Genomic DNA, 23,522 nt, shown 5'->3' on the forward strand with positions numbered 1-23,522 from the left:
AGGGGAAGCATAGGGCCTTCCACAGCCCGGAGCAACCCTTCGTTTCCCACCAGAGACCCTGACACTGCTCTGCTGCTTCCCACAAAGCCTTGCTCTTACTCTGCCTTTCCCAGTGGGGTAAAGGTTGGGATCAGTGATTGCCATTTATTCTTATGGATACTCTCTGGTCTCTCATGGGGTTATCCCCTGCAAGGCAATAACTGGAAAAGGCAATAACTGGCTTCCAGAACAATGGCGTCTGTAGTAACTGGAAAAGACATGTAGGCTTCCAGAACAATGGGTAGTGGAGGCATCACGGATAAGAACATCAGAACGGCCACAGGTTCAAGGTCCATCTAGCCCAGTGTCCTATCTGCCAACAGTAGCCAATGCCCCAGAGAGAGTGATCGGAACAGGGAATCAAGTGATCCCTCCCTTGTCACCCATTTCCAACCTCTGACAGCCTATTCCTACCCACGATGGTTAATAAACATTGATAGACCTAGCCTCCATGGATTTATCTGGCTCTTTTTGAACCTTGTTCACAACATCAAGAGAAGACACCTGTTTCTGCCCAGTTTTGAGCCAGGGACTTTTTGCACGTTAGGGCAAAGGTGATAACTACTACACTGCAGAAACCCAATTGACAAATGGTAACCACAGGTCCTTACAGATAAGAGGGTACAACAGCTGTTAAAAGGTTCAGCTACAATTCATAGGCAGGTAGCTGTGGCCATAGCAGCCAAGTTCAAAAAAATAAATCAAAGAATGGGTCCGGACTTAAAGCCCATCAGAGAGAAACAGGTCACTCAGGTGCTCTTGTATTCCTTTATTCTACTGTGGGCAAGATTATAGGAGAGATGGTGTGTGGGAGATTGCGGGGGGAGAGCCACTAGTTCTATGCACATTGTTGGGACTTTAGAGAAATGGAGATTATCCAGGACCCCTGTTCCACAGCAGTGTCCTAGGGACGGCACCGTGCTCACGCCAGAGGAGCCAGGCCCACCTGGTTGTTGGCCCGGTCGAAGACAACGTAGTAGAGGCGGATGAAGACGTCGCCAAGGATCCAGAGCCCTTGGTCAATGTTTTCAAAGCTGGAGGAACAAGAGCTTGAATCCTGCACCCGGGGAAAAGAGGACATGGTCATTATTGGGCTGCTGCTTCAGTGACTTAGCGTCCGGTGGGGCCTGCACAGACCTGGGCCTGTTACATATGGAGCTGTGATCTCAGAGGTCTCACACTGAGTAGCATTAGGCTGGGGAGGGATTCAATAGGATAACTCTAATGTCTGCAGGGAGAGGCATTGAGGAGTTGAGTTCCAATTCTTGGTGCTATTTAGATACCTAACTCCCAGTGTGGTGCTGAGCCTCAGAACAGCCCCGCTGCCCCAGGCTGAGGCTAAGGGGCACAGCCTGTCGATGGGGGAGGTGAGCTAGGAGCCAGCCACTTCTGTTCATGACACATCCTGGGGGAGGCAGAGCAAGCTCTCTCCAGCCTCTTGGCCAGGCTCCCAAGGAAGCAGCTAACCTGGGCCACCAGAAATCCTGCTGTGATTACAACTGGGTTTGGGCTTCCCTACTGCCTGACCCAAGCTACCAACTGGCAAAGCAGCTCGCCTGTTCCTCCCCAGAGGGAGACAAACTTCTACCACAGGGAAGGAAAATTCCATTCTGAGGCCCATGCCTTGCAGCACAAGGCAGTGATCTCTGGGGTAGCTGCTCACTTGGGCCTCTCCTAGCCCGGTGAGGCCCTGCCCTGATGTTCTCCTGCCATGGCCAGTTCTACAGGCTGCCTCGCTGCCCTTCTGGGAGGTGACATTCACTGCAGGCCTGTCTTGCCCTTGAACGTTTCTGCCCCACGATCCCTGTGGGGGAAGAGCTCCCTGCCCTGCGCTCATTGTGGGGACAGACTCTGACCTGCATCTCAGGGATGCTCCAGCAGCCTCGTGCTGGCTGGGTGGGGGGAGTTGCCGGCTCAACCAGCACAATGGCCTCAGGCACAAGCCCTGGCTAAGAGGCCCCAAGGGGCTTTCTGAGCAGGACACTCACGTTGAGGATGTAGGCGCTGGCGGGCACAGGGAACGCGTTCCCGTTGATGTTGAAGATGATTTCGGGCAGGCTGCTCATGGCGCTGCAGCTGACCTGCAGGGAAGAAGGCCGCACAGGGTCAGGCGCCTCTGGGGCACCAGATTCTTCAGTGAGAGAGACAGAGCGTCCCATCGCTGGGCAGCCACCACCGCTAGACACTTCCATCCCCACTCCCTGCCCTTACCGCGCCATTGCTGGCGCCGATGTAGTAGTTGATGTTGGAGACGTCACTGGGGGGCCCAGCCAGCAGAGACGTGCCAGTGTCAATGATAGCCTGGCAGCCACTGGAGCAAGCGATGGTCTGTCCATTCATGGTGATGCTGGAAGAGAGACAGTCAGGGGCACGTCCCCAGGAACACTCCCGAGCTCATTCCCACACAGCCCAGGAGACACCGGAGAAAGGCCTGCACAGTGATTCTTGCTACAACTCCCAAAACCTTTCCCCTGATGTTTCACCCTAGAGCTCCCCTGCCGTGGCTATTGCCCATTGCTCCTTGTCCAACTGCCTTCTGCAACTAGGACAGATCAGCCTTAGGGGACACAGGTTTGCAACCACCCTGTCCTCTATTTTAGTACTGAACAGAGCTCGCCAGAAGAGAAAGGGGTCCTGGGAAAGGGGATTCAGAGGTGAGGAGCTGTCCTTATGCTGTCCCTAATGGGAGACACAGGACATCTCTGGATCCTAGCAGGAACAAGGTAAAGAACCACCCATCTAACCTCCTTGCTGGTGAGACCCCTTCCTTGTGATCCCAGCTTCCTTGTCTTGCCTCTTGTCTAGACTCTAAGCTTAGCTTCTCCTGGTTCCCATATGCATCCCCATTTACCTCTCTCTTCAAGTTTGCATGAGGATGGGGAAGGGCCAAGGGGGGTGATACCTGTCCATGTTGATTTGCCAGTAAGTCTCCGCAGACAGAGGGATCCAAATGAGGTTCCCAGAGTAATAAGATGTGTCGATGCCGCCGAACATCACGAAGCTCCCGCTTTGCTCATCTCTGTAGAAGGGAGAGAGGCGAGCCAAGGGAGGTGCATGAACGGTCAACTAATGAGACAATAGCACACGCACCATCTGCTAGGGAAGGAGCCCAGCTGAGCAGGGCTGGGGCACAGTCAGAGCTGGGAGTATCCATGTCTAGTAGCAGAGATAGGACAGGGTGGTTGGATGAGAGGAGCACCTCCCCCCACCCCGCACATTGAAATCATTTGGGCTTTCTCTTCCTAGATCTCAAAAACTAAGCATGTTAGGGCCTGGCCAACATGTGGGCAGGCCCAGCTGATTGAAGCAGTGATGTCATTGACTTGGGTGCTCCTGTTCCTTCTGAGTCAGTTCTGAGCAGATAGTTCAGCCAAGGGCTAGAAAGTGCTCAGCCCAGTTACCATCTTCACCCAGGAGCCTGTTCAATACCAATGCCCTAGTGTTTGTTTCTGCCCCAAAACCGTAAATCACTGGCATGGAATAGCTGCCATGATCCTCCCCAGAGGTGGCTGCTTTGGGAGAATTCTGGAGCTAGCATCACTGAGTGTGAGAGGCACTAGAGGAACATCAATCTCGCTCCCGCAGATGGGCTGTTTCCAGCCCTGACTTACGCGCTCAGGTAGACGGAGAAGAGGTCCTGGGACACCAAGCCCTCGCTCATCATGTTGTCAAAGACGGGGGTGGCTCCGGAGGAGGCGATGCTGGGGTAGGCCAGACCCAGGATCCCATCCATGGGGGCGTAATAAAAGGTGGAGCCGGGCTCGGTTTCACTCAAGCCAAAGATCTGGTTGGTGTCCACAAGGCCTCCAACCTTGGGAAAGGGATGGGGACAGTCAGACACAGCCGGAACCCCGGGAGAAGCTGTCAAGTCTGCCAGAGAGGTCTCATGGCCTGGAGAGTTCTCAGAGACTGTTGTGCCCTGCACTGTGCTTCATTGCCTCTTCTCTTCCCTTTTTCTATCTGCCTCCCCCCGTTCATACTATACCCTGCTTTAGCTTCCCAGCTGCATCCTGTCCTTCTAACCCCTAATCTCCCAGCATGGCTGCTCCAGGGGCTTTGCTCCTTTCCCGTGACTCACCTGGACGGTGTCATAGCCCAGGATCCCAGTCATGCTGCCGGTGCCGTACTGGATGGAGAGGTTCTGGCTGGTGGCCTGGTAGGTGGAGGAGGCTGACGGGTTGAAGCGGTTGTGTTTTGCTGCAAGCACAGGAGAGTGAAATAGTCAGAGGCTGACATTTGTCACTCGCCCCATGTGTTGTATGGGGAGCCTGCATCACTACTCCAGCTGTGTATTCCTGAGTGGGGACAGGGTGCCTAAGAATCACACACCGTAGTGCTCTGCATTGCTACACCTAAGTGCCTTTGTAGCTCTAGCTTCAGGTCTTACTAGGGCCTGTTTCCTCCCTCCGGGCGTGTCTACACTAGGAAATGATTTTGAAATAACACAGTGGACGTCTACATAGCAAACCAGTATTTCTAAATAATGTCAGACTCAAGGACTTCTTACTCTGACTCCTGTAATCCTCATTTCACAAGGAGGAAGGGAAGTTGAGGGAAGAGTGTTCTTCCGTCGACTTCCTCCTGTGTAGACAGCGCCAAAAGTCAAATTAAGCTATTTTGACTTCCGCTACATAGCTGAAGTTATGTATCTTAATTCGATTTTTGCCCTGCTGTGTAGATGTGCCCTAAATTTCAAAATAAAAACTCCCAAAATAACTATTTTGAAATAAGCTTATTTCCCAAGGAAAGCAGGAGTTATTCTTTTGAAATAACCAGCCCCTTATTTCAAAATAACAGGCTTGGTAGGGTGGACATTCCGCTTGTTATTTTGAAATAAGTGTAGACCAGGACTCCGACACTGTGCATAACATGCAGGGACAATGGAGGAAGACCTGCTGTTCTCTGGCTTCCCAGATGGATAAAAAGTGATGATTAAAATTTTTGATTTTTTAAAATGTCAGTGTATTTCTGTTTTTAAAAAGAAACCTATTGAAAATTAATGTTGAAATTATGGCAACCCTTGCTAAGGCCCAAACTTACTAAAACCATTCATTTAAATACAAAATGTACTGTTACGCACTGTGGCTACGTCTACACTGGCATGATTTTCCGAAAATGCTTTTAACGGAAAACTTTTCCGTTAAAAGCATTTTCAGAAAAGCGCGTCTAGATTGGCAGGATGCTTTTCCAGAAAAGCACGTTTTGCGGAAAAGCATCCGCGCCAATCTAGATGCGCTTTTCTGCAAAAAAGCCCCGGTCATCATTTTCGCAATCGGGGCTTTTTTGCGGAAAAGAAATCTCTGCTGTCTAAACTCGCCCTTTTCCGGAACAGTTTTCCGGAAAAAGACTTTTGCCCGAACGGGTGCAGCATAGTTTTTCCTGAAAAGCACTGATGATTTTACATTCGATTGTCAGTGCTTTTCCAGAAATTCAAGCGGACAGTGTAGACAGCTGGCAAGTTATTCCAGAAAAGCGGCTGATTTTCCGGAATAACTGGCCAGTGTAGACACAGCCTGTATGTTTTAAAGTGCTACAGAAAGTCAACAGAACATGATTTCACAAATTCAACACCTGGAAACAGAGTTTCTTCAAGTGGCAAAGCCAGCCTTCAACAGCAAAAGGCTCTTCTGAGGAAGCAGAGAGAATACTTTCTTCATGTCCATTTCTTAACTAGGTCAGTTCATTCCAACACAGGAAAACAACTGGAAGCTGAAAAAGTGGGAATGCTGGTTTCTCTCTTCCAACCTCTGAATAAAAACTGAATGTGAGAGGATGAGCTCCACAAGTTCTAAAATCTGGAAGGGCCCGCTGATCAGAAACAATTTGTTTCAATTCACTGACTCCAGATAACGTTTCCTTTGTTTCATATATCAGTTAGTTTTAAATGCAAAACATGTTTCGATAACATGTGGGTGCCCGTTAAAAGGTGCTATAATTAATTTATTTTAAAAAGCTGGATTTTGCATTTTAAAATGAATTCCAATTTCCATCCAAATTGAGTTTGATACAAATGAATACTTAATCATTGTGTAGTAAACAAAAATGTTTCCTTCATGATTTTGTAACATCAATAAAAATGAACAATGTAAGAATTTGAATAAATCTATGTAAAGTTATGTTAATTGCTTAAATAAATGTGTATTGACATCATGTTCTCCCCTTCTCCCCCGATTGGCTAAAGGAAGTACCAAATATAATGTAAAAGCTCTATATAGTTGCAAATCAATCTGTTTATAGTGGTTACAAACCACTGAGAATCAACTTCCTTCAGAAAAATAACCAAAAAATGCAAACGCAAAGCAAGATTAAAATTGATGATGTCAATCAAGGTTTCCTCATTGTTGATTTAAATCTTTCTGATTTCAGTCAACCCGCCCAGCGGACATGCCCAGGCAAGAAGCATTGCAGGTGACTTACTGCAGGCTGGGCTGGAGCAGTACACAGAGGGCACCCACAGGTTGGAGGAGCCGGTGTCGAAAACAACAGTGAAATCCTGGGCCGGGGTACCGATAGAGATGGTTCCAAAGTACTCAGCCTGTCAAAGCAGAACAAAGACCCAGTGGAGAAAGAGGGACCCAACATGGCCATCCAGTGCTTAGATTGTCACCTGGAGAGAACTGGCATAGCTGCGCCAGCTCAGGATCTGGCCTTGGGTGCCCTTTTTAGGACTCAGCCTGAGATGATGTTTCTGTGCCATCACTTTGCCCAGTGTGGCTTCTAGAACTTGCTGGCATCCAATGACCACAGGGGAGCTTAATGTTTTAGCCTCAGCTAGGGATGTAATAGTGCAGTCGATTAAATGATCAACAAAAAGCTTACAAATTGATGCTATAGACTACACGCTTTTCCCACCCCCCTTGCCAGTACATTTTTAGCAGGCTGGCCAGCAGCCCAGCTCAGCCCTGGCTCCCACCAGGTCTGGGACCTACCCCTGCTGCGGCTCTGCATTTAAAGTGTATTAGGAGCCAGGTGGCCAGGCAGCCTGGCTCAGTTCTGACTCGTGCCAGGTCCAAGAGCTCAGACCCTTCCTGGATGGGGCAGCTGCCACCCCGCACTGCTGCCTCTGTATCAGAGGCATCAGCATGGGGCATCAGGCAGCCGGTCCATGAGTTGGTTTTTAAACTGGCTCCCTCACAGACCTGCTCCCGCCTGACACCCCATACTGCTGCCTCTGATACAGAGGCATCAGTGCAGAGTGACAGGGGGCTTCTTGGGAGTGGGGACTGGAGTGCTCTGGCTGCTGGCCCCACCCCCAGGACTATAGAATAGTCGAGTAACCAATAAGAATTCACGAGGTTAATCGACTATTCAATTAACCGATATTTAACATCCCTACCTCAGATCCCTGCAGCTCCGTGTGTGGGAGGGCATGTTCGCAAGAGGGGAGCCAGCACACCCTGGGAGTTCTATCCCAATGCTCTTCTTAATGCCATCCCATCACAGCTGGGGCTGGGTGGCCCATCACAGGCTCTTTGCCGCAGCAAGATGGGAACTTGGTTGGAAGCACATGGATGGGGGAGTGGAAGGGGCCCTTTTGCAGGGGGGAGAGATCACCCATTGACGGAGGCAGGGGAAGCTTTGATGGGGAGAAGGAGGCTACAAGTCCTGCTCTCCTGCCATACTTACATCCATGTAGTTTGTCAGGGGCTCAGTAGCAAACTGGTCTCCCAAGCTGGGGAAATACTTAGAGGCCGGGTTGTAAGGGTGTTTCTTGAGGAAATCCTCCAGCAAGCCATGTTCCTTCAGGTTCTGCCTCAGGGATTTCCCCTTCTGCAGGTGGACCCTAATCAGCAAAGGCAGGGAGAGAGACCGATCAATAACAGATAGACAGTAGACAAGCCTTGTGGTCGGGACGTACCCTACAATCCAGCTTCAACATCTCTTAGTACACCTAGGATTAAAAGAGTATAAGGGAGCTGGCTGCCCAGTGCATCAAAAATGAAAGAGACTTGGGCACGTAATTTCCCTAGGTCCTTGGAAATCTCAGCCCACGTGTGCTAGCAGATCGCTGGCCCAGCGTTTGGGGACCAGCATTAATAACACAGGAAGAGACAGTTGAAATAAACAAGATGGGGAAAGGAAATGTTATCACCTGCCTCGACTCCGTCGACCATCCCCTTCTGCTTGACATTTTGTTCTCCCTTTGCTAGCACTACTTTTCTCACGTGGCTCACCTCCTATAGCTGTAATTGCTGCTTTGATTTCTTACGGGAATCAGCCCTCCAACTTTCTGTGCAGGTTCCACAGGGCTTTGCGCTTGGTCCCCTTCTATTCTCCTTCTACCCCGCATCTCTGTGTCATCTCACCCACAACCACAAGTTCCACTACTACCTGTATCCACATGAGTCACAGGCTACCTCACTGTCATCCTTCAAACCTAAGGATTTGGCTGCTGGTGTGCAGTGAACACTGTCCACTGTACTCCCCTCTCAGTCTGACCACATCTATCTGTTGTCTCTTATCTCACACTGAGGTTGTTACCTAGTTGAGGAAGGGACTGTCTTCCAGTGCCTAGCACAATGCAGTTCTGGGTCATGCCTTACGGTTCCTAGATGCTGTGATTATTATGTGAATAATAAATACAAATCTTATCACCTCCACTGCGCATACAGAAACCTGATCCCCAGAGTGAGACTCCGTGACTTGCCCAGGGTCACACAGGAAGTCTGTGGCAGAGCCAGGAATTAGCCCAGATCTCTCCAATGCCACTCCAGTGCCTTGACCACAAGGTCTTCCTTCCTCGTTCCTCTGGCACAGCACAAAGCTAAGAGGCCATTCCCAGCTGCTGCCCATTCACTAATGGAGAGTAGAGAAGAGAACAAGACCAGGGCAGACGTTCCCCACACGGTTGCATAGAAAGCTGAGTTCAGCAGCCCAAAGTGGTGTGTTCCCCCTGTACTCACTTTGTCAGCCGGCACTGAGACAGCGCCACCAAACTCAGGAGCAGGAGCCACTTCATGATGTTCTCTGATGCGCAGGCCGGTGGCGATGAGTGTCGAATGTAGAGAAACGCCTGCAGGCCGCGTCTTATATACACACCGCTCGGAGCTTCTCTTATCGTGTGAAAAACCCCGATAAGAAATGCAAACCTGCCCGATAAGATCTTCCAAAATGTCCTTTCACGAACACTCAAAGTCCAGAGATTTCCACCTTCATTTGTCTGTGACCTGAAAATGGGGGTGTCATCGGGCGGGGGGGGAGTTTGGAGACATTTCCTGTCTAAGCTCTGAAAAGAAAAGTTTCTGAGTGGTTTCAAAGAACGAGGCGGGAGGCACACAGGAATGGGATGTGGAGATTGTCACTTCTCAGTCATTGATTCCAGTCTAGCCCCATGCTGGAGAGAGGGCACCTCAAGGCGACTGGAGCCTTCCACACCTTCACACACACACCCCCCTTGCAACACAGCCATAGAACCCCAGATGTGTAGGCCATCTAGTCCAGTCTCCTGCACGCTAGGCAGTCATGTAGTGAGGAAGTGAGATATGGCGCTTTACGCCTCTAGATCTAGGCTACAATTCTATCACGGAGAGCATGGATTCCATGGCTTCTTCCAGGGGAGGGCTGGAGCAGCTATCAGCCCCAGGGCCATTGGAGTAGCCACCCCAGCAATGATCAGTGTTGGCTCAGACCCCCTTTGGCTGGACAGGAGCAGCTGGGCTGGAGCAGCTGCTGGAGGTGGGCCCCCAGCATGACTCTGACTCTTGGTTCCCCTGCCCCCAGGGCTTAGATTCATACCAGTGACAAAGGTTAAGATTCTGTCATGGCCCAGTTACTTCCGCTAAAAGTTGGAGACGGGTTGTGAGCTTCCGTGAATTATTGTTTATTGCTCTGGGAGGCTCCTGCTGAAAATCAAGAAGCAGATGTCCAGCCTTCCGTGGCACGTGGGAAGGTCAACATCAATTAGACCTTAGAGAGAGAGAAAAGGAGGAAATCCTGGATGGCCCCAACCCTGGAGACTGATTTCCTGGTGCAGAGCCAAACTGTGGGTTCCAGCCCCAATGGCATGGCGGGGGAGTAAGGTCCTACTTCTTAGCCCTGGCACCGCGGCCATTCAGTTCCTGGCAGGAGAATAGCCACTGGAGTGGAGTTTCAGGCCAGGCTCCAGGAGCATCTGCTCTACCTGAATCAGGAATGAGAATCCCAGCAGTTTTGACAAGGGTTACTTTCCATTTAGCAGCACCGAGTTCCTGACAAGGAAAACACGTCACAAGCCACATTCCCTCCTGCCACTAACCAGGGCTTCACCATCATAAACCTCCCTCCGAACCACAGGATGGAATAATTCCTGCCTTGAACTAAAGATCCTTTTGAGAAGCATCACAAACACAGGGACCGGCCACCTGGCAAGTTCAGGAATGGCCCAAACTGGCCAGCATGAGGATTGGCGTACAGAGCCTTCCACTTCGAGGCCTCCAGTCTGAGCCCAAGTCAAGTGATGGATGTTTGGTGACCTCTGATGTCGCTTTCCTGAAAAACCTGGAGCACGGAATAGAAAGCAGCTGCTCATTTGGGAGACAAACCCTGCATGCCAGGACCTGACGGTGGGGCATCGGGAGATATCGGATAAGGTGATTTTCAGGACCGGTTCGGCTCAGATTAATTTATACAAACGGATACGTTTTCATAAACAGCGCGGCAAAGTCAGGCCTGTCCTGCTCCAGATCCCTTTGTTAGAGTTGTCCCTGGACTAAGGCAACTTCACTCCCAGTCATGTGGAAACTTCATCCTTCCCCTGGTGTTTGCTTGTCCTCGTAGGGTCAGGTGTGGATAGTGCTAAATGGAAAATTAAATGCTCTTGTCTAATCTCATGAGATTGCCATTGTGATTTCAGGCAGACCAGCAGCTCCTGGCACATGGGCACAGGGCCTGGTACCCAAGTACAATGGATGGCTCCTGCCAAGAATAGGATGGCTGCCAGGAATAGGATGGCTGGCTGCATTGTCAGGGCTAAGCAGTGAGGCCTCCCCACTTATCCCTGCCATTGGGACTTGAACCCATGATCTGTTCCCGGCCCCAGTCATCACTCGCCAGTTTGGGGGTCTCCTTTTCTCTCTCCCTAAATCCTGTCATGGTCACCTTACCCACTACCCAAAAAGGACCGGACATCTCTTCCCTCGTCTCCTCCACTGGTGGCCTCCGTGGTCCCCCCGCAATGCCTTAGTCCTGCCATGGCCAACCACAATTTACCATTTTCCCCCAGACCTGCTGAGGGCAGTCACATCACGTGTATCTACCCCCACCTAAACCAAGTGCTCCCACCCGATCCTTCCCCACCCTGACATGTGCCACTAGGAAAGGGTGGGGAATACCAGCATATTTTATCCAAGAGCTGTCAGGTGACAAAGATGTTTGCTACTGAACTGCGTGAGACAGATCCGTGCCAAAGAGAGAAATAGGCTCCATAGCCTTTGAATCAACCACTATGGCTTGTCCTAGTTGCCAGTTCACTGACTTCAGCGCTCAGAGTCATATCAATCACCTAGAAGCATTAAGCATCATAATCCAGTTTCCCACTACACAGCTGTATTGAAACTGTTGCCCTCTCTCCCAACACGGGGCCAGATGGGAACCAATGACCAAGTGGTAAATGTCTCTTCATCCGCTCCCAGTTCCTCTTTCTGCCTCCTGTTTACTCTTTAAAACAACTCAATGGCTTTTCTTTGCAAACCTTCGGAAACGTCCGCTAACTCTCACCCCTTCCTTCTAGGGGACTCGCCTGTTTTCAGATCACTGCAAAGAGAAGGTGGAAATCCATGCAGAAGGAATGTCCTACAAGCCTTGCTTTCAAGGATATCTCAGGCAATCTTATCCGGCAGGTTTGCGTTTCTTATCAGGGCTACTCATAGGAATATGAAAGGCTCTGCGCGGTGTGTATATAAGGAGCAGCACCCCGGGGCTGTGCTACATTGAGCGCCCCCATTTTTCTTTCCCCATCAGTTTGGGTGTGAAGGAACATCATGAAGTGGCTTCTGCTCCTGAGTTTGGTGGCGCTGTCTCAGTGCCTGGTGACAAAGTGAGTATGGGGGAGGAACAAGAAACACCAGGGTGCTGAGCTCGGCTCTCTACAGAGCAACGTCCTTAGCTGCAGCAGCACCTTCTAACGCTCTCCTCTCCACGCGCCGTTCCTTAAAAGGCAGCAGGTGGACCTGTCCCTGGGCTATATGGCAGGTACAGGTAGGAGGAAGGAGGGACTTGTGGTTACAGCAGCGGGGTGGGACCTGGAAAAATCCAGATTCCTTCCCGGTTATGCCACCGGCACCCTGTGCGACCAAGTCACTGAGTCTGGCTGAGCCTCAGTTCTCTGGTTAAAAATGAACATGATCTTTCATTTCATCAGCTCTGGAAGAGGGGGACTGTCTTATACTACGTAGCAGTATAGCTCCCAGCATACTAAGCCCCCCTCCATGCTAGTTACTCATGGGCCAGGGATTTCCAAGACCCCGGTGTGAATTATATCCCCTGCTCACACTGACTTTCAGTGGACGGGGCACCCCGCTTGCCGATCCTCCTGTGCTAATCCCAGCTATAATAAGAGATCTCAGCGCAAGGTGAGCGCTGCATGGTATTCTCTGAACACAAGGCTTGCCTAGTGCTGATTTCTTATTATCGATCAGGCTCTCTCCCTACCTTTGCTGTTTAGGGTCCCCCTGCAGAAGCGGAAATCCCTGAGGCAGAACCTGAAGGAACATGGCTTGCTGGAGGATTTCCTCAAGAAACACCCTTACAACCCGGCCTCTAAGTATTTCCCCAGCTTGGGAGACCAGTTTGCTACTGAGCCCCTGACGAACTACATGGACGTGAGTATGGCAAGCCAGCAGGGCGTGTAGCCTCCTTCTCCCCATCAAAGCTTCCCCCTCCTCTGTCAACAGGGGATCTCTCCCTCCTCCCAAAGGTGCCCCAACCCCCCATGTGCTTCCAACCAAGCACCCACCTTTTTGCAGTCCAGCTCCTATGCTGAGCCAGCCAGCCCCTGTTGTAATTGGATGGTATTAAAACACTGAGAATAGAGCTCCCCGTCTGCCCCCCCCCCCCACATGCTGAGATTGACAGAGACTGGAGCTAAGTGACTCTGTGCATCTGATGCCAGCAGGTACTTGGAGCCACAGTGGGCAAAGCGATGGCAAAGAAACACCAGCTCAGGCTGAGTCTTTAGCAAGAACTCCATAGCCCAGACCCTCCACTGGCGTAAATCAGCCAGTTCTACACCAGTTTACACCAGCTGTGGATCTAGCCCATGGGTCCCTCTCTTTATAATCATCCTTCGTCCTCCTCTGGCAGATCGAGTACTGTGGAACCATCTCTATCGGCACCCCAGCCCAGGACTTCACTGTCCTCTTCGACACCGGCTCCTCCAACCTGTGGGTGCCCTCCGTGTACTGCTCCAGTGCCGCCTGCTGTAAGTCACCTGCAGCACCTCTTGCCTGGGCATGCCCGTTGGGCAGACTGATTGAAATCAGAGCGATTTAAATCAGTCATGGGGAAACCTAGATTGACATCATCCATGGTAACCTGGCTTTGCATTTGTACTTGCCAGTTATTTTCCTGAAGGAAGTTGTTCCTTGCAGGTAACCATTAAAACAAGCTGTTTAGCAACTCAATATAGCTTTCACACTACACTCGGTGCTGCCTCTCACTAAATAAATCGGTAGATTTTGAGTGTAATCTCTTAGGCCAGGTCTACACTAAAGGGGAACGTCGACTTAAGACACACAACTCCAGCAATGTTAATTACGTAGCTGGAGTCGATGTATTTTAAATCATGTTTTCACACTGCCCACAGAGCAGGAGGTTAGTGGGAGCTAACACTCCCATTGGCTTCCTTTATTCCTTGTGTAGAGGAGTACTGGCACTGATGGAGGTGCTCTCTTAGTTCGAACTAGTAGGTCTAAGTCAAACCTTGGAAGATCAACTGTAGCAGCGTCGATCTTCTGCATTGTGTAGACATGGCCTCATAGACCTTACCATACAGTTATTCAGACTTTGAATCTGTATATTTGTAATAGCTTCAGAGGGGTAGCTGAGTTAGTCTGTAACAGGAAAAACTTAAAACACAACAAATAGTCTAGTAGCACCTTAGGGTAGGTCTACACTAGCTCATTAATTCGAGCTAGGTAGGCAAATGAGGTGACCGGAGTTGCAAATGAAGCCCGGGATTTAAAAATCCCAGGTTTTATTTGCGTGTTCCCGTCCGGTTGCCATTTTGAAATTTCACTAGCCCAAACTCACTGCCATGTGGCTACACGTGGTAGTGAAATGTTAATTTGAACTAAGTCCTTAGTTCGAATTAACTGTTACTCCTCATTCCACGAGGAGTAACAGTTAATGTGAGCTAAGGACTTAGTTTGGATTAACTTTAAACCACCACATGTAGCTGCGGGCAGTGCGTTCGAACTAAGGGGGATTTAAAAATGGCAGCCGGACGGGAACATGCAAATAAAGCCTGGGATATTTAAATCCCAAGCTTCATTTGCAACTCCGGTTGCCTGATTTGCCTACCTTGCTCAAATTAACGAGCTAGTGTAGACCTACCCTAATGTTGTTACTGTGATGTAGATGTTCATCTCTACTTGGTAACTGGAATTTGGTTAAAAATGCCGTGAAAAGCTGGTTTTTGCATTTCAATAGGTAGTTACAGCTGCTGAGTCAGTGAAATCCACCAGAGCAGTAGCCTACCTTTCAAACTCCAGTAGCAAACATGCACTGCTTAACAGTAACTTATTTCCTTTGACCAATTTTAATGTATTATAATATGTTTAGATTTGCCCACGAGAGGTTGTAATTTAAAACCATTTTAATTTTTAACCATTTGATTTTTTTAATTAAAAACAATCATTTTTGAGAGAGACGACAGGGTTTCCCATCTCTGTTGTCCATGGATAGTCAGGTGAGACAGTGCCAGAGGTGGGAAATGGTTTCTGGACACACCAAGGGCTAGAGTCATAAAGGGACATAGGTATTGCAATGCTGAGAGCTGCAAAACGGTTCAATGTGAGCACACTTCCCCCAACCAAGGAATTCACCACTTCACTAGTCTTCCAAGCCTTGCCCTTCAATACAGGGGGAGAATCCCAAGTATCAGCCTGTGACCATGTGACCCTTTTGTACGTGCAGCAAACCACAACCGCTTCAACCCATCAGCCTCCTCCACCTACCAGGCCACCAATCAGAATGTCTCCATCCAGTACGGCACCGGCAGCATGACTGGAATCCTGGGCTACGACACCGTCCAGGTAAAAGACCAAAGACCCTGGAGCAGAGAAATGGGTCAGAGATAGAAGCACAAGGCGCCCCTGGGAAGTTACAGCCGGAACTCTACTGGCCGTCAACTGGGAGACACAGATAGGAAAAGAGAAGAGACCATGAAAACTCTTCTCTCGTGGGAGGGACTGCACAGTTCAGGACATGGTGTTCTCTGTGAATTCGCATGCTGTAAGGACTCTCTGGTAGACCTGACAGCGTCTCCCAGGGTGTAGGGTGTGTCTGATTGTCCCCATCCCTCCCCTAAGGTTGGAGGCCTCGTGGACACCAACCAGATCTTTGGCCTGAGCGAAACTGAGCCCGGCTCTTTCCTCTACTACTCTCCCTTTGATGGGATCTTGGGTCTGGCCTACCCCAGCATCTCCTCCTCCGGAGCCACCCCCGTCTTTGACAACATGATGAGCGAGGGCTTGGTGTCCCAGGACCTCTTCTCCGTCTACCTGAGCTCGTAAGTCACGTTCCTCTGCAACGAGAGTCACGTTCCTCTAGCACCTCTCATACACACAGTGATCCCTGAGATGTCAGCATCAGAATTCCCCAAAACGCAGCCACCTCTGGGGTGGAACATGACAGCCACTGCACACTGGTAATGCACATTTTGGGAGCAGAAGTGAACACTAGTATCTCTAATTATTAGAGTCCTTCATAGATACAAAATTGGTATTCACGTCTGCAAAAACAATCCACAGATATCTGCATCCACGTCCACGCATGCAGATAGCCACGGATATAAAGCAGATATCTGTGGATTTGCAGGGCTCTACTAATGATTACAAGAAAGCATCAGGGTCTTGTCAAGCCTTACAGTAAGTCTTTGGTATTAGGCTGACTCCTAGGGGGAAAACACCCTAATACATCACCCACACAACTCCCTGACTTTTAACACCCCAGAGCAGATGGTTTAAGAACCATCTGCTTAGTGAGGGACGGAAAGGGAGCAGTAGAACTTACTGACACCACAGCCTCGAACACCTGACCCTTTTTTAGGTTGCCTCCCATCCAGTTTTAGGACAGGCCCAACCATGCTTAGCTTTTGAGATCAGGCAAGATACAGCTATCAAAGTAGGGGCTGAAGTGTCTCACTCAGCCAACCAGCCTGTCCCAGCTCCACTACTAGAGGCTGATGTGGCCAGCTCTGACTGTTCCAGCACGTCCCAGCTGTGGCCTCTCTCTAGCAGGGGAGGGACCAAAAAAGAACTGGATACATTCATGGAGGATGGGAGTGGTGGCATCCCTAGCCTGGTATTGGTCACTATTAGCAGGCAGGACCCGGGGCTAGATGGACCTTTGGTCTGACCCAGCCTGGCCGTTCTTATGTTCAGATGGTGCGTGTGCTATTGCACATTAGTCAACCATTCATGCACCCCCCTTGGCTCTCCTCTCTCCCTTCTCCAGAGATGACCAAAGTGGGAGCTTTGTGATGTTCGGCGGCATCGACTCATCTTACTACTCTGGGAACCTCAACTGGATCCCTCTGTCTGCGGAGTCTTACTGGCAAATCACCCTGGACAGGTACCGCCCCCCTCTTGGCCCTTCCCCATCCTCATGCAACCTTGAGGAGACGGGCACAGGAAGATGAACCTGGGAGCCGGAGGATGCTCAGGTTACAGAGATTAGACAAGAGACATGGGGGTCGAGCTGTTCCGTGGAGCTATCGGAAAGGGGGTCACCAGTGAGGAGGCTTGATCCGTGGTTCTCCACCTTGTCCACACCAGGATCCCTCCCTTTGCAATCCAGGGCAGGGCAGAGTGGTCACGACCCCTTGACAGCTGTTTGTGGCCCCCCAAGTGAGATCAATCTCAATCCCAGAAGGCTGCAGGACAAGGAGCGATGGGCAATAGCCAAGGAAGATGTTTAGGCTGAAACAGGGGACAGTTCCTGGCAGTCAGAGCAGGAGGCAGTGGGGTGGGTCCATGGGCTGCATGGGGATGAGATTGGCAGTGTTCCTGGGGACATGCCCCTGACTCTCTCTCCTCCAGCATCACCATGAATGGACAGGCCATCGCTTGCTCCAGTGGCTGCCAGGCTATCGTTGACACTGGCACGTCTCTGCTGGCTGGGCCCACCACTGGCATCTCCAACATCGACTACTACATCGGCGCCAGCAATGGCGCGGTAAGGGCAGGGAGTGGGGATGGAGGCATCTAGCGGCGGTGGCTGCCCAGCGATGGGACGCTCTGTCTCTCTCACTGCAGAATCTGGTGTCCCAGAGGCACCTGACCCTGTGCGGCCTTCCTCCCTGCAGGTCAGCTGCAGCGCCATGAGCAGCCTGCCCGACATCGTCTTCACCATCAACAGCATCGCATTCCCTGTGCCCGCCAGCGCCTACATCCGCAACGTGAGTGTCCTGCTCAGAAAGCCCCTTGGGGCCTCTTAGCCAGGGCTTGTGCCTGAGGCCATTGCACTGGGTGTGCCGGCAACTCCCCCCACCCAGCCAGCACGAGGCTGCTGGAGCATCTCTGAGAAGCAGGCCAGAGTCTGTCCCCACAATGAGCGGAGGACAGGGAGCTCTTTCCCCATAGGGATCGTGGGGCAGGAACGTTCAAGGGCAAGACAGGCCTGCAGTGAATGTCACCTCCCAGAAGGGCAGCGAGGCAGCCTGTAGAACTGGCCATGGCAGGAGAACATCAGGGCAGGGCCTCACCGGGCTAGGAGAGGCTCAAGTGAGCAACTACCCCAGAGATCACTGCCTTGTGCTGCAAGGCATGGGCCTCAGAATGGAGTTTTCCTTCCCCATGGTGGAAGTTTGCTCCCCTCTGGGGAGGAACAGGCGAGCTGCTTTACCAGCCAGTATCTAGGGACAGGCAGTGGGGAAGCCCTAACCCAGTTGTAATCACAGCAGGATTTCTGGTGGCCCAGTGTAGTTGCTCAACAGCGTGTAGTCAATCTGTGGAACTCCTTGCCAGAGGAGGCTGTGAAGGCTAGGACTATAACAGAGTTTAAAGAGAAGCTAGATAATTTCATAGAGGTTAGGTCCATAAAAGGCTATTAGCCAGGGGCTACAAATGGTGTCCCTGGCCTCTGTTTGTCAGAGGCTGGAGAAGGATGGCAGGAGACAAATTGCTAGATCATTGTCTTCGGTCCACCCCTCTGGGGCACCTGGTGCTGGCCACTGTCGGCAGACAGGATACTGGGCTAGATAGACCTTTGGTCTGACCCAAGACGGCCGTTCTTATGCTCCCTTGGGAGCCTGGCCAGGCGGCTAGAGGGAGCCCGCTCTGCCTCCCCCAGGGATGTATCATGGACAGAAGTGGCCGGCACCTGGCTTGTCTCCCCATTAGACAGGCTGCCCCCCTTAGCCTCAGGCTGGGGCAACGGGGCTGTTCTGAGGCCCAAATCCACCAAAGGTAGTTCAATGGCAGTTATGCCCTTCAACACCTTGGAGCATCTGGGTCTCCTTCACCAACCCCCTTTCTGCATCCCCAAGATGTCCCTTAAAGGTCTGTGAGCCCTGCCCTGAGCCAGCTTGGCAGTGGTGAGATCCCCCATTCCCCAGAAGGACACAGGCGCACGCCCACACTGCAGGACGGTATCTCTAGGGGGCACTGCCGTTCCAGCCCACTAACTACCGTGTCCCATTTTCCCCCGGCGCAGAGCTCTGGCTCTTGCTCGTCAGGCTTTGAAGGCCTCAACCTCCCCACCGCCTCCGGAGAGCTCTGGATCCTCGGGGACATTTTCATCCGCCTGTACTACGCTGTCTTCGACAGAGCCAACAACCAAGTGGGCCTGGCCCCCGTGGCATGAGCACGGTGCCGTGCCCGGGACCCTGCTGTGGAATGCAGCACCCCGAGAGTCTCCGTTTCTCCAGCGCCCCGACAACGTGCATTGGGCTAATGAGCCCCAATGCTGCTGGGACGGAACGGACGCATGCTAGTCCCCTTCCCCCCCTCACCCTCTCTCCTCTAGGACAGTAGAATAAAGGACAAGATGAGCACTGGAGTAAGTTGTCTCTCTCTGATGGGCAGAGCGACCCACATCCCACCCACCCACCGTATCTACTGCTGAGGTTCCCAATTCCAACCTTCAGCCCCCTCCCGTGCCAGCCCTGTGCTCTTTCCACCCACAGCACTGCCCCGTTCCCTGACCCACAACAACCTCTTGCTTCTCCAGCCCTGTCTCCCCACACACAGCTCTACTGATGGCCCCTCACCTGACCAGCAGCTCCCACCCCACCTCAGACCCCGCTCGGCCAACGCCCCTCACTCCTGTCCTGTTTGTGTTCTTACTTTCAGCCAGACCTCCTGGATGGGGTTAGGGAAAGGTGGGCAAACACCATCCAGTCTGCCCTTGGCGGGCCCTCACACCACAGTATTTACCTGCGCCTACGCAGGTACAGGGGATCTTAGCTCCCATTGGCTGCACATCACCGTTCCCGGCCAATGGGAGCTGCAATCACCCGTACCTGCGGAGGTGGAGGTCAATATTGCAGTAGCGACCCACCAGAGGCTAACCCTGGCAAACTGCCCCCATTTTATTGCCCACCCCTGGCTGATAGGCTGTCTATAAATTGCTAAATGCAGCCATCGTGCATGTTTGTTTCAGTGCCGCAAAGCTGGTGGGTCGTGAAAAATCATCAAATTATGTACGACATGATTCATGGACCGCCTGTTCTGGGTGCGAGCTGTGTAGTCACACCCTGTCGCCTGTTAATTGCTTATCCCAGCAGGCCCAGCCCATGCCACACTGGGTCCGGAAGGGTGATAAACTCTGGCCTGGTAGCAGAGCCCTGAGCTCTATCCTCCCCTGTGATTTCCTACTGAGCTCTCCCATCTGAGGGGGTCAGAGGATGCTCATTGGCTGTAATGATTCACACCCTCTCCCTGGCTGTGCCCAGCCTGCTGGCTAGCTAGCACCCAGGAGCTGGCTGGGGGCAGGGCTGCGCACTCCCATGTCAGAGTCTCTGCTCAGAGTCACAGTCACTGACTGACTGAACTACAGTCCAAGCCAGACCCAGTGGGGTATGTCTCAGGCTTGCAGTGCATGGCAGGGGAGGGGACCCCGTCTCCTGGAGAACACTTGGTACTATACTGTACACTGGGGCTGGCTCACTCCCATGTCAGCTTGAGGGCTATGTTTGGGGGAGTGCGAGGCCACATTCTGAGGTGGTGTTACGGATGGGGGCAGAGCTAAGAGACAGCAGAGACTGATTTCACTTTGCTGTAGAAACACATGTAACCCTTTTCCTTCCCACATTACTCGGTAGCCCGTCACACTCGCAGGTGTGCCTGGGCGCCTGATGGTTTTAACATAAAAGGAGATCCTGAGTACCCCAGTGGTGAACTGATGATGTTTAGTTGGGGGCTCTCTATCCATCCCCCTGCTGCAGTCCCTTGCTCATAAAGAACATGCAATGGTGGTGCCTACACCTGGCTGGCCCTTTACACACTTAATGGTGTGCATTGGGAGCCTCCAGGAATAAAATTATTCCAGCAATAATCTGGATTTAACCCCAGGACAACAATTATAAAGTATATACATCTAATTGATTACATTAAAATGAACACACCTTTACTTAACAACTTAAAGAAACAGGGTTTAACAGATTAACCATGAATAAAATCAATAAAAGTACACAGAAGTAACAGGAACTTATCTAGCTGGCATTTGCACTGCCACCATCTATCCCACCCCAGAGTGTGCACTCCTCTGGACTCAGAGTCCCAGACACTTGCTTTCATGGGTGCAATTGAAGATCTGCAGGAGGTTCTCTGTAGGTTGTGTATGTGTTAGTCCAAGCTATGCAGCCATCTGCAAACTCTCTCTGCAGCTGGAGCAGGCTCCACCAAATACCAGGAGTTCTGATACCCTGGGCTGGACACTCTGCCTTTCTTTGGACCCAGAGTTAGTCTATATCTTTGAGGTCTGTCCCAGGCAGCACTTTCCCAAAGAGCCCATTTACTTAGAGCCTCCTCCTGTGTGCTGGTTGTTGTGTAGTCCTTCTAAGCCACAACCACAGCCAGAGTCTCTTCCCTCTAGGGCAATCAGCTGCCCCAAAAGCAGCCTGCTATATTCAAGTCCCAAAGGCGCTCAGTCCCAGGCTGTAGCTGCAACATAACAGCTCCTGGACTGAATAAGGCTCCTCCACAGCAACCTGGCTCCTCCCTCCCAAAATGGAGAATCCCAGACTCTGAGACCCTCTCTCCACATGCCCAGGCAAGCCTTCTCTTCCTGGTTTCCTCAAGGGCTCATGGGAGTTGTAGTCCCTAGGGCTAGATTGCAGCACATAGGATCCTCCCAGAAAAAGTCAGAGGCGCCTTTAGTAAGGGGACTGGATCACAGCTAAGGTGAGGGCCATCTGCCCACTGATCTGTCTTCTGCAGGAGCTGACACCAGCTGCTTGCAAGGGAACCCCAAAGGGAAGATTTTGGAGATAACTACCCATGGCCTAAACCAGGGACAGCCAGAGTCCCATTGTCCAACACCAAGCACAGGGCAAGGTGTAGCTAGAACAAGCACCCTAAAAAGGGCCACAGCCCAGAGATCTCACAAACCACAATGAGAAATGGAACTCGTCTGGTCCAAGGACCTTTGCCCAGCTCTGCACAGTGGAGTTTTCTAAGCCCATAGCTTGGCAGAGAAGCCAGTTTGGGAAGATTCCACTCACTAACAGGAAGTGACCTTGGAGAACGACCTTTGTGCATCTTTCCGGGCAAGTCTGTTCAGCCCCTTGGGAAACAGCCATCGTTTCTGTGTCGCCCCTGGACATGTAAGTGTGAAGTCTCTTCCTGCCCTGCTAGAAGCTCATGGCACTTCTACAATCCCCTCCCAGACCTTGCACTCCAGTCCCCTACCCCAATCACAACCCAAACCTCTGCACCCCTTCCTGCACCCTTTCCCCAGGTCACAACCCTCTCCCAGATCCTGCACCCCCTCTATCACTCCCCCACCAGGTCAGAATCCTCTCCTGCACCAATACCTCCTTCTCGACCCTGCACCCCAGTTCCCTGCCCCAAATCACAACCCCTCCTCCTTCAGCCAAACTCCCTCCCAGACCCCACTCCTCCACCTGCACCCCAGTCCCTTACCCCAAGCTCCCTTCTGCACCCAACCTCCACCCCAGTCCCCGGGCCTCCTCCATGAATACCATGGAAGAGTGCAGCCCTCAACCATTTTCCAAATTCTTGGAATGCCCCCCCCCCATCAATAATTATTGCCCACCCTTGGGCTTGGGGGTCTTTAGGCAGCACTCCAGGTATAGACCTGATATCGACACCCTCTTTACAGTGGGGTCTCCACTTGCCTACTCCCCAAAACTAGTATTTCCTCTCCAACAGCTCTGGCACGTCCCCCAAAAACCCCACTGAAGATGTGAGCTTTCTGAGCTACCATGCTCCTTTCAGAGACACTGGGGAGCAGAATCAAATAGACACAGGCTTAGGGAAAGGTTCGCAACCCACCTACTCGGTCCTTTGGAAACAAAGCTTAAGAAAGCAATGCACATTTAGAAAACACACACCCTGAAGGGTGCCCATCATTCTAGCGCACTGGAACTCGATGACCTCTCGAGGTCCCTTCCAGTCCTAGTATTCTATGATTCTTCCCTGGCAGGCTACCCAGATTCAGGTGGGCAGAGTTCCCCAGCTCATCAGACGCCTGTTTGGGCTGGTAAAAATGGCCAACGAGCCATAGTAGAGCAGCTCCAGTCTTTTTATGATCATCCACCCTCCTTTATCATGTGACCACCTGATCAGCCATACCAGGTGAATATAGATTCTCTACCAAGAGACTTCACTGCCAGGCAATTTTCCCCCGATAAACTAGCTCTCCTGGCTAAGAGCTACCTTTTTGTCCAGGGTGCAACAGAAGACAGCCAAGACTGAACACCCCTCCACCACCTATTGGAATTCTAGTGGTAAAAGGATGCAGAAAAAACCTAAAAAGTCAAAATAGGTTGTTCAGTCCGACGCTGCTACACATGCAGAGCACCCAGGATCAATTAGAGTCCATAAGCAGTCCACAGATAGGGAAAATGCATGTAACCCTGCTGCCAGGGCCACATGCCAGCCACAGCCAGGGCCAGGTTCAATATCTAGGGGTTCCTCTCCATCCATCTGATACAGAACTGGCTCAAGCTCCCACCCAGTAACCTGGGAAATTCACACAACACCCCTTGGAGCCTCTGAGAGGCAATGCTTCCCCACTCGCACGCACGGAGTCTGAGCACAGAAAAGAAACCTTTCATAAAAGGGGAGGGAAGTAATGTGGTATTGATTTGGGAAAACACC

General features: G+C 51.5%; 2 protein-coding genes across 5 annotated transcripts; one reads left to right on the forward strand and one right to left on the reverse strand.

Moving 5' to 3' along the window:
* Positions 1-822: 822 nt before the first annotated feature.
* LOC112546735 (pepsin A-like) lies at positions 823-13,337 on the reverse strand. 3 transcript variants are annotated; one of them, XM_089778745.1, is made up of 9 exons: positions 13,260-13,337; positions 7,666-7,822; positions 6,457-6,574; positions 4,118-4,236; positions 3,651-3,850; positions 2,942-3,058; positions 2,251-2,386; positions 2,028-2,120; positions 823-1,096 (listed from the first exon to the last, which is right to left on the reverse strand). In XM_089778745.1, the coding sequence occupies exons 1-9, from the start codon at positions 13,295-13,297 to the stop codon at positions 962-964; spliced, it is 1,113 nt and encodes a 370-aa protein (XP_089634871.1). In that variant the 5' UTR covers positions 13,298-13,337; the 3' UTR covers positions 823-961. The 3 variants fall into 3 exon arrangements, with proteins under 3 accessions (XP_089634871.1, XP_089634870.1, XP_089634872.1); XM_089778744.1 differs by lacking the exon at positions 13,260-13,337 and adding an exon at positions 8,943-8,998 and having other exon boundaries at positions 2,224-2,386; XM_089778746.1 differs by lacking the exon at positions 13,260-13,337 and adding an exon at positions 8,943-8,998 and having other exon boundaries at positions 3,651-3,843; positions 4,114-4,236.
* Positions 11,997-19,041, forward strand: LOC102457734 (pepsin A-like). Of its 2 annotated transcripts, none has more exons than XM_075926056.2 (9): positions 11,997-12,052; positions 12,680-12,836; positions 13,318-13,435; positions 15,151-15,269; positions 15,546-15,745; positions 16,693-16,809; positions 17,277-17,412; positions 17,510-17,635; positions 18,892-19,041. In XM_075926056.2, the coding sequence occupies exons 1-9, from the start codon at positions 11,997-11,999 to the stop codon at positions 19,039-19,041; spliced, it is 1,179 nt and encodes a 392-aa protein (XP_075782171.1). The 2 variants fall into 2 exon arrangements, with proteins under 2 accessions (XP_075782171.1, XP_089634873.1); XM_089778747.1 differs by having other exon boundaries at positions 17,543-17,635.
* The last annotated feature ends 4,481 nt before the right edge of the window (positions 19,042-23,522 follow it).

The sequence above is a fragment of the Pelodiscus sinensis genome, chromosome 5 (genome assembly GCF_052426305.1).
Source record: "Pelodiscus sinensis isolate ZL-2025 chromosome 5, ASM5242630v1, whole genome shotgun sequence".
In the NCBI taxonomy this organism is placed as follows: Eukaryota; Metazoa; Chordata; order Testudines; family Trionychidae; genus Pelodiscus; species Pelodiscus sinensis.

Coding starts and splice junctions, on each gene's coding strand:
- LOC112546735 (XM_089778744.1), bottom strand. CDS start 8,998: ATGAAGTGGCTCCTGCTCCTGAGTTTGGTGGCGCTGTCTCAGTGCCGG. Junction 7,823..8,942: donor TCTCAGTGCCGGCTGACAAA/GTGAGTACAGGG, acceptor TTTGCTGATTAG/GGTCCACCTGCAGAAGGGGA. Junction 2,387..2,941: donor TGGCAAATCAACATGGACAG/GTATCACCCCCC, acceptor TCTCTCTTCCAG/CATCACCATGAATGGACAGA.
- LOC102457734 (XM_075926056.2), top strand. CDS start 11,997: ATGAAGTGGCTTCTGCTCCTGAGTTTGGTGGCGCTGTCTCAGTGCCTG. Junction 12,053..12,679: donor TCTCAGTGCCTGGTGACAAA/GTGAGTATGGGG, acceptor TTTGCTGTTTAG/GGTCCCCCTGCAGAAGCGGA. Junction 15,270..15,545: donor TGGGCTACGACACCGTCCAG/GTAAAAGACCAA, acceptor CCCTCCCCTAAG/GTTGGAGGCCTCGTGGACAC.